Source organism: Vigna angularis, chromosome 10 (assembly GCF_016808095.1).
Source record: "Vigna angularis cultivar LongXiaoDou No.4 chromosome 10, ASM1680809v1, whole genome shotgun sequence".
Classification (NCBI taxonomy): domain Eukaryota; kingdom Viridiplantae; phylum Streptophyta; class Magnoliopsida; order Fabales; family Fabaceae; genus Vigna; species Vigna angularis.
The window spans coordinates 11,892,796-11,903,089 of NC_068979.1; the positions used below are offsets into that span (position 1 = coordinate 11,892,796).

A 10,294-nucleotide genomic window follows, 5' to 3' on the forward strand; every position below is an offset into this window, starting at 1 on the left:
TTTTTTTCTTTTTTTTTTTTTTTTACTAAGAATCCATTTAAAACTCTTGCTTCTTTAAGTTACGTAAAATTGTATACATAGTTAATCATATATAATGATATCTCCACTCAAAAGTTTTTCAAATCATTTTAAAGTTTTTTTTTAAATTTTTAATGTGATATTATTTTTTCCATTAATAAAGATTTATTTATATTGAAAATAATATTTTTAAAATTATCAAGATCTAGTTATACCAAGATCTGAGTAGATCTTCCCTGCCTCTTTTGTTTTTGGGAATCCTCTTTCCATATAAAACAACTCTGTTCCTATTGCATTTCATCTGCATTCTTTATCTTCCTCGTAACTTTTTTCTCTATTTCTTCACTATCGCTCAGAACACAAACCCTAACCCTCTTACCTCCAATTCACTGATAATTACTTTTTCCAATTTCCAACACACACAGCATCAGCCATGGGTTACGAAGACGATCCGTGCGTTTGCATTTCCTTTTTTCTCTTTAATTAGTTTTGCGTTAGGGTTTTACCATCTTTGATTCACTCGTTTCTTTTTTTTCAATTTATTTTCAGGTACCGCGACGAGGACGGTGAGCCCTTAATGGATTACGATGACATTCAATCCGACCGCGAGCCTTCTCCGGAGCCGCGCCACCAGCTCGACGATTACGAGGATGATGTCAACGACGAGTGGCAGGGCCGGGATCGGTCGCAGACGCCGGTGTACGACAACGATTCTGCGCGCTCGAAGCCGCGGAAGAGGCTGATCAAGAAAAGCGATGCTGTGAAGCAGTCGGTGGCGCCGGAGCTCGAGGATGAGGATGAGGGATATCTTCCGGAGGCGAGGTTTGACGAGGGGGATGGAAGGAAGAGGAAGAAGGGAAAGGAGGTCGGGAGTGGGAAGAAGGAAAAAAGGCTGAAGGGTGAGAAGAGATTTGGTGGTAGCAGTAGCTCTAAATTTGGGGGTTCTAAAAAAGGTTTAGGTGGTAAGTCTGGGAAGGATCATGATGGGGAAGTTAAGGAAATGTGGGATACCATTGCCGGGGGAGATTCTGAGGTATAAAGCACCAATCTTTATGTTGGTTTTGAATAATTTTGATTGAAGCTTTTGTGGATTAATCATAATTTTTGTTTGCTACTTTTTTGTTTAAATTAATAGGATGATCACGAGGGTGTCAGGAATCTTGATGATGACAACTTCATAGACGACACTGGGGTGGAACCTGCTTATTATGGTAGTGATGAACCACGTTCTCCTGGCGATGCTCCTCAGGTTGGTGATTTATTCCTTTTTAATTTTATTACTAATTTTATGAGAAGTTAATTTTAGGAATTGTACTGTTTCTTTCAAATGATCTTTGTGATAATTTAGTCTGTTACATTGAATTCATAGGCAGAGGAAGGTGAAGAGGATGAAGAAATCAAGGATCTTTTCAAGATAGGGAAGAAAAAGAAAAAGAACGAGAGAAGTCCGGCTGAAATAGCATTATTAGTGGAGAATGTCATGGCTGAACTTGAGGTTACAGCTGAAGAAGATGCAGATCTTAATAGGCAAGGGAAACCTGCCATTAATAAACTCAAGAAGTTACCTCTTCTCACAGAAGTCCTCTCCAAGTATGTGGCTAATTTCCTAACTACATTTGCAGATTGATATTTCTGTAATCTATTATGATTATTTTATTCTTATTTTAATAAAATTTGTGGACCAACTATCTGGCAGGAAGCAGCTCCAACTAGAGTTTTTAGATCATGGAGTCCTGACGTTATTGAAGAATTGGCTTGAGCCACTTCCTGATGGAAGCTTACCCAATATAAATATACGCACTGAAATTTTGAAGATATTGAATGATGTAAGTTTACACCACTACAACATTTTACATGATTATTTTTAGATTATTTAGAATCTTATTTATTTTCTGTTTATGCAGTTTCCTATAGACCTAGAGCAATATGATAGAAGAGAACAATTGAAGAAGAGTGGCCTTGGAAAAGTAGGGTTTCTTTGATCATGCAACTAATTTGCTTTCCTAACTGGCCTAAAGTATCCTCTTAAATATGTGTACTGTATCGATAATTTGGAATTTTTTGTTGTGTGGGCAGGTCATTATGTTTTTATCAAAATCTGATGAAGAAATAAGTGTAAACCGGAAACTGGCCAAGGAGCTGGTTGACAAGTGGGTAAGTAATGCAGGATAGAATTATTGCTCTATTGTTTTTGAGCACTATGTTTCCTTCTTTACTAAAAAACTTATGTTTATGTCAATTATGTTTTGTAATTGCAGAGCCGGCCTATATTTAATAAGAGTACCCGATTTGAAGACATGAGAAATGTAGAGGATGACAGGGTTCCTTTTAGGAGACCATCGCTAAAGAAGTATTATTAAACTTTTCTGTCTCTTGGTCCTTATGTATCATAAATATGAATACTTATTCCATCACGCTCAATTTATATAATTTTGTTGACATTACATTACAGGCCAACTAATAAAGCTGCAGGAATATCGAGAGATAGCGATCTTGATCTGGAACTTTCGCAGTAAGGCCTGATGATATTTTTTGACTTTTTGTTGACCACGATTTCTAAATTTATATTCGATTGTAATTTTTCTGACTTTAATGCAGACCTAAGGGTGGACAGTCCTCCTCCAGGCAGCACGCTTCGAGGCCGGAAGCGACACCTTTAGATTTTGTCATACGACCCCAGTCTAAAATTGATCCAGAAGAGATTAGAGCTCGGGCAAAACAAGCTGCCCAAGACCAGCAGCGTATGAAGGTTGGTGCTTTTTCCTAATCCTGTTATGATATCTTTCTAAGTAGTAAATATTTAAGCTTAAAAGTTAGTTTATATTGTGAACTCTGGAATTTGGAATTTAAGAGATGAATGTATGTATGTTGTTTTATTTGTTTATATAATCTTGAAACTTGGTAAAGATGTGAACAATTCCATGTATTAACTTTTTGATTGTGTTAACTGTTCATTCATTGCAGATGAATAAAAAATTGCAGCAGTTAAGGGCACCCAAAAAGAGGCAGCTCCAGGCTACAAAATTAAGTGTGGAGGGTCGTGGAATGGTGAAATATTTGTAAATGATGACAAGAACTGAATATCGTGTCATTCTTAAGTTGGATCTGATAATTTTCTGTCTTATGATCAAACATTCTTAGTTGTTATATGAAATAAATCTGTTATTTTTTATTTCTATAATACATTTTGTTTTATTATATAAAATTTTATTGAAGTCTCTGTAAAATTAATGAAATTCATTTTTTTTTCATTATAAAATGAGGTTTCTTTTTTGTTAATTGTTTTAAAGTATGAAATTACACCTTTTGGTTCTTGAGTTTAGATTTATATTTTAAAGGAGATAAAACAATTTTTACTTTTGAAATTTTGAATTTTTATTTTAGGCATTACGTTTTTACATTTTATTAAAGAATCTTACCATGAAAATTAATACTGAAATAAAGTTTCATGATATTTAAAAGTATGAAAATCAAATAAGTATGGAATATATCACTATATACTGACATTGGACGTATAACTGAAGTTGGAAAAAGGTTGAATAAAATATAAACTTTTATAAACAATAAAATAAATAAATCTAAGGAATATATCATTATTTATATTTGCATTGGACATATGACTGAAAAACTAAAAATTTACAATCCAAAATAAATCATTTGAGTATATTTTGTCGTCATTCATATATTTGAGTTCCCATATTAATTACACAACAACTAAGATAAAGACGCCAGTTAAAGATACAACTACGTTTTTTTAACAAAATATTTTTTCTCTCTTTATTTAGTTTAGTTCAAAAAATAATTTTCCAATATCAGTCACATTATAAAGTACAATGATTTCCTACTGCGAAACATTAAACATAAAACTAAATCATGGAAAACAAACAAAATATAACGATTTCTTTTTTTAACATCCAAAAAATATAGCTATAAACTATATTTAGAGGTTTTTACATTTATAATGAAATAGAACAGTTATAGAAAAAAAAGTTTAACTTATTGTTATTCTAAAATAACCATAAATTAAATTTTTTACAGAAAAACGAAAACAAACACACCAAAAGAAATTACGGCTCGGTCATAGCAGATGGGTCTCGACCAAACGTCCTACACTAATACTAAAGGACTACAAGACCAAACAGTCTTACTCTTAACTGAATCCCTTCATCTCTTGCTAACATCTGCTCCAGAATCTTCTGCACACTCTGCTCACACTCAAAAGGGTGATCATTGCAAGGACAAGGACGACCGAACGAACCACATGACAAGACAAAAAAATAAGGGTAAGCTAGTGTAATTTAATTAACTATGTGAACATATAACTCACATAAATCTTATATAAATCAATAATTCCATCATGTAACAACCAACCATACATTTCCAAGCATAACCATACAACAATGCTTGCAATGACGGTTCACTTTACTCTGATTGTCCGGACTGTATGAATTATGTAGGTACGACGTTCTTGCACTCGTGGAAAGGTAATATGGGAAATCATTAGAATTACCATAGTTGAAAACCCAAGCCGCCACACGAGGTTAGCCCTTCATCCCTCATTGTAGCTGGAAACCCAAGTCTACACATGAGTTTAGTCCGATAGCTGGAACCCCAAGCTATACGCAACCAAACCTCTTGCTATTCTCACCAAATGCACCACCATTCTCTACTTGAGACTCAGTGACCATTAGAATGTCAGGATAAACGACAACTTAGTCTGACCATATTCATACTTTACCATTCAATAACCAATCTTGAGATATTCCTCCCTGGAATACTCATTCATATCCATAGTGTCGTCAAAATGGGTTGAAACCCGTGAGCCAACCCGGCTCACCACGGGTTTGAGCCGGGTTGGGGTGGAAAAGAATACAAAATTTTTTATGCGAGCCAATTTTGAACTAAGAACCCGGCTCACACGGGTTGAACCCGTGGTGGGTCGGGTTGGCTCCCCAACCCACCTATTTTTTTTAATTAAATTAAATTATTATTTAAATCCTATTTCTTTTTATTGAAATTAAATTAATTAATTAATTATTCAAAATGCACAGCTTTTACTTAGCAATAAAGTCTTTCGCGCTGCTGTCTTTCCAAAAGTTTCCATCTGCAAATAAAACCCTAAGATTATAAATTGGATAATATTATAGATGGAGATAAAGAAGAAGATGCTTCAAGAGAGCATAATACTGTGGATTTATCCATTCAGGACTCCAATTTAATAGATGGATAATATTATAGATTGGATAATTCAGGAATATATCATTTGTTTTATCTTGTTTTTAGACCTATCTACAAGCATGACAGTTTTATCTTGTGCTATATATTTTTGTTAACGGCTATATGCAGTTTCTTGGTCAAACGGTTATCTATATCTCATTAAACTAAATTTGGCAAAATTTTATGCTTGATAGCCTAGAATATATATAACAATATATTTCTTTTGTTTCATTTTCTTTTATATCAATTAGTCCAATTATTACTGTTTCAATTTGATCGATCAAAATAACATATTATAATTATCTAAGAAGAAGAGGGTGAAAAAAAGTTAACTAAGTGAGCCAATGAGCCAACCCGTTTAACCCACCAACCCATGGTGCCTCGGGTCGGGTTCGAATTTTTTTGGCTCGCTAATAAATGAGCCGGGTTGGGTTGGCTCACTAAGTGGCCAACCCGTGGTGGGTCGGGTTGGGTCGGGCCGGGTTACCCGTTTTGACAGCTCTACATATCCATATGATTTCATTCATATCACAATTTAAATACCATACTTCATTAACAACATATTTCCTCATTCATCATATCTTTAAATACATATCCCACATCATAGTGAAACGATATTTCCACCATTGAACAAGACCGAGCGTGAAAGCTCAACATAACCTATGCAAAGGACCGAACATGAGAGCACTCCCAATATGAGAACATGACCGATAGGTCATTTAGAGGATAAGACTCAAGTAGGAGTCGAACACTTGGACTTATATCACGCACTTATGATTTAGAACGAATATTATTGGCTTAGACCGAACACTGTTAACTTAGTAAAATTATGATATTGAGCACTGGTATGAGAATGAGCGCTCATAAGAGACCACACAACTCAATAATACCAATCACTAACACTATCATAAATATTAGTACAAAACCGAGCACTATATCGAACGAGCGCTGGTCCAAGACCAAACACTCACCAAGAACGAGCGCTAACACTAACCTAACGGCAAATACAAGACCGAGCGCTATCACTAGCCTAACAGCTAGTACAAGACCGAGCGTTATGACTAGCCTAATGGCTAGTACAAGACCGAGCGTTATCACTAGCCTAATGGCTAAGACAAGACCGAGCGCTATCACTAGCCTAATGGCTAGTACAAGACCGAGCGCTAACACTAGCCTAATGGCTAGTACAAGACCGAGCGCTAGCACTATCATAAATATTAGTATAAAACCGAGAACTATATTGAACGAGCGCTGGTCCAAGACCAAACACTTATCACACTAGTACAAAATATACTTTTAAACTCGCACAAATAGACCTCTTTTTATACAAAACCGTTGCCTATTCAGACACGGTGGCAGTTTCGTAATTAACGAGACCTTATAGGCCTCGGTTCAGACGAGACCGGTGCCAAAAAGAGATATCACTTCGGTTGTGAAGGCAACCGGTGCCTAATTATCAGTGTCTGACGCAGTTTCTGACGCGGTTAAGAGAAACCCGAGGTGAAAGAAGTATACGACATCGGTTGGTAGGAAGGACCGAGGCATAAGCCTCTACTGCTCAGACCCGAGGCATATAAGCCTCTCTTTTTTTCCCCAAAATTTTCCCCAAGTTAACCTAGCTCCCTCCGCACTCTCGCCTCCCCTGGCTCTCCCTCCCTCCCTCCCTCCCTTGGCTCTCGCCTCCCCTCCCCTCCCCTCGCTCTCGCCTCCCCTGGCTCTCGCCTCCCTCCCAAGCTCTCGCCTCCTCTCGCTCTTGGATTCTTCTCTCCCTTCATTCCATTGTCGCTTCTTCCTTACCCCCACGAACCTCCCACAACTAAACCACACCACGCCACTCCCAGCCCCAGATCTGCCACCGTTTCCGTAAAGAGCACGCGATGAAGAGGAAGGAGAGGCATCGCGTAGTCGGCGGCGGCGGAGGAAGAGCAGCGCGCGACAGAGGAGTGGACAATCTCCGATGAGATGCGGAGGCTGGAGGAGAATATCGGCATGGCGGTGGCGGATGCGGAGGGCGTGGCGGAGGAGGAGGAGAAGCGACGGAGGCAGCGATGATTGAGGTGGCGGAGGAGGAAGCGACAGTGATGAGAATGCTGGGATTGAGGCTCTGTAACGGAGAAGAACGATGCGGGGATGGGGGCCTTGTGGCGGTGGCGGATGCAGAGGGCGCGGGGGCGAATGCGGAGGGCGCGGAGGCGAATGCAGAGGATGTGGCGGAGGAGGAGGAGAAGCGACAGAGGCAGCGGTGATGGCGGAGGCGGAGGCGGATGCGGCGATTGAGGTGGCGGAGGCGAATCCAGAAGCTTTTTTTTCCAGATTTCATTTCTTTTTGTTTTGAATTGAATCTGAGTTCATTTTGAATTGAATCTGAGTTCACATCGAAGATTTGATTTTGTTTTGATTTGTTTGGTTCCTTTGTTAAATTGAATCTGATTTTACTTGTTAAATTGATTTGTTGAATTGAATCTGAGAAGGATCCTTTGTACCAAAAAAATTGTTTTGTCTGCCATTGAAGCGTGATTTAAGCTTGTTTGGTTTGGTTTGTTTGTGAAATTTTTTGTCAAGAAGCTTGAGCAAAGACATAAAAGAAGCTTGAGGCACCAAAATGATACGAATGGCTAAAGAAGAAGAAAAAAAAATAAAAAAAGGACCCTACTGCCTCGGTTGGAGCCTGATGGTATTATTATATGTCCCGTTTCAAAACCGAGGCATAAAGTCCACCGCTTTTTACCTCGCCTGAATATTTCTCGGTTCAGGAACCGGTGCCTATCAGCAAAAATAACCGGTGTCATTTCCCAAAACTGTACTAGTGTCAAGAACGAGCACTACTGAGACCGAACGCTTGGTCCAAGACCGAGCACTACTAAACTTAAATAAAAATGAAGGAATATATATATACAATTACGCCACACTTATTTTTAATGAAAAATAACGATAACATCTACAACTTTACATATTATAGAATACATTAAGGTTTAATTGCTTGCATTGTCCATAGTTTGGCTGCAACGTGTCAAGTTAGTCCATCTTTTTAAAAAAGTTTCAATTACGTCCAAACTTGGTTTAAAAGTGTCAATTTTGTCCAAACGTTTGTAAAATTTGCTTCAATCAAGTCCCTTCCGTTAAATCCACATAAACGGACGTTAATTTTTTTTTCTCTCTCCTCTGCTTCTCTGCTCTACTGCTCTGCTGCTATGCTCTGCTGCTTCAATCAAGTCCGTTTTCAGTACATTATTTTGTTTCAACTATATTAAAAGAGTTAAGAATTTTGTTATTTTTCTATATAAAGATTAGCATGGATAATAGATTTTGAAAGAAGGATAAATAAAATATATTCCTTTAAGATAATTTTTAGATTAATTAGAACCTGACTAATATGTAAATTAATATGATTAAACAATATATTATTCCATTTTTTTTTTGCATGCAAAATCTAATATATTATATCATGTAACTATTTTGAAAATATCACTATGTTCTAATAAACAATACAAAACTATATATATATATATATATATATATATATATATATATATATATATATATATATATATATATATATATATATATATATATATCCTACACAATCATATATTTGTATTGAATGTATCAATAACTAGTAATTATTTTGTTATATTGTTTCTTATATAATCTGATTGATTTTATGGTACAATACATTATTTTAAATATATTTTATATTATACCAAATAAATATAAAAATCAAGAAAAATAAACAAATAGATTATTTGTTAAAAGTATATTTATATCTGTGAAATTATAAGAAGTCTACGAATATCTTAATTTTTTTTCTTTACACAATTTGATTCTTTTGAATATTTTATTTTATGAAATGTTTATTTACTAAGAGAAATTAATAAAATGTAAAAAACGAATCAGTAAAAACTATTAAATAAATTTTATAAAATATTTTATATTACATGATGCAAATAGAAAAAAAAAATAAGTCACGAAAAATTCTTAACTCTTTTAATATAGTTGAAACAAAATAATGTACTGAAAAGGGACTTGATTGAAGCAGCAGAGCATAGCAGCAGAGCAGCAGAGCAGAGAAGCAGAGGAGAGAGAAAAAAAAATTAACGTCCGTTTATGTGGATTTAACGGAAGGGACTTGATTGAAGCAAATTTTACATACATTTGGACAAAATTGACACTTTTAAACCAAGTTTGGACGTAATTGAAACTTTTTTAAAAAGATGGACTAACTTGACACGTTGCAGCCAAACTGTGGACAATGCAAGCAATTAAACCAATACATTAACTAAACTGTTTAGGATACATAAAGAAGAACTACACTTAGACCGAACGCTCATTTACATATATCTAATAATATAAAACGATCGTCATTAACTAAATTCTCTACAGAATAATAACTTAGTTTTAGATGGACACTCAAAGGAAAACCAAACGGTCAATACTGACTCTCAGTTACAGTTTACATAATTCTGTAGAGTATTACAGAATGACTCTCAGACAATATCCCTACCCATTTCATGGCTTTCATTAATCATCAATACTTTTAAACAACATACAATATTTCATCATCAACCAAATCATCAAACACAATATCATTTCAGTTTCTCATCATTTAGATTCATATACTCATACAACCAACAATGTAGTAACAACCATACTTCATATTCATTCAACAATCAATCAACATGCAACCATTCAAAATTTAAATGTTAATCAAATTATATAAGCTTCCCTTACCTCTAATGTAGCCGAACTCTCAATGATGCAAGATATAGCTCACCACTATCAGAAATCTTAGAGTTCTACGGTCACACTTTATGAAACTAAACCAAACAGAAGACCAAAAATACTCAGAATAAGATGATCCACTCATGCAACCAGAAATCTGGGTTTGCATGTGAAAGAAAACGAACGTTCTATGGAGAAAGTAACTCACTGGCTTAGAACCACAACTTGATCGATTTAAATGAAAGCCCTTGACGCCAGGAGAGTTCAAACGGTGCCTCAGTCGTGATCGGAAGAAGAAAAGATGAGAATTTCTTAGAGAGAAGGTGGAGGAGATCTAGAG

General features: G+C 35.9%; 1 protein-coding gene across 1 annotated transcript; it reads left to right on the top strand.

The window, feature by feature from the left end:
* Positions 1-239: 239 nt before the first annotated feature.
* LOC108335044 (protein IWS1 homolog 1) lies at positions 240-3,199 on the top strand. Its single transcript, XM_017570964.2, has 11 exons — positions 240-471; positions 568-1,051; positions 1,154-1,267; positions 1,388-1,608; positions 1,715-1,844; positions 1,923-1,985; positions 2,095-2,172; positions 2,277-2,368; positions 2,471-2,530; positions 2,617-2,767; positions 2,983-3,199. Exons 1-11 carry the CDS (start codon positions 452-454, stop codon positions 3,079-3,081), a joined length of 1,512 nt encoding a protein of 503 aa, XP_017426453.1. The 5' UTR covers positions 240-451; the 3' UTR covers positions 3,082-3,199.
* Positions 3,200-10,294: the final 7,095 nt, after the last annotated feature.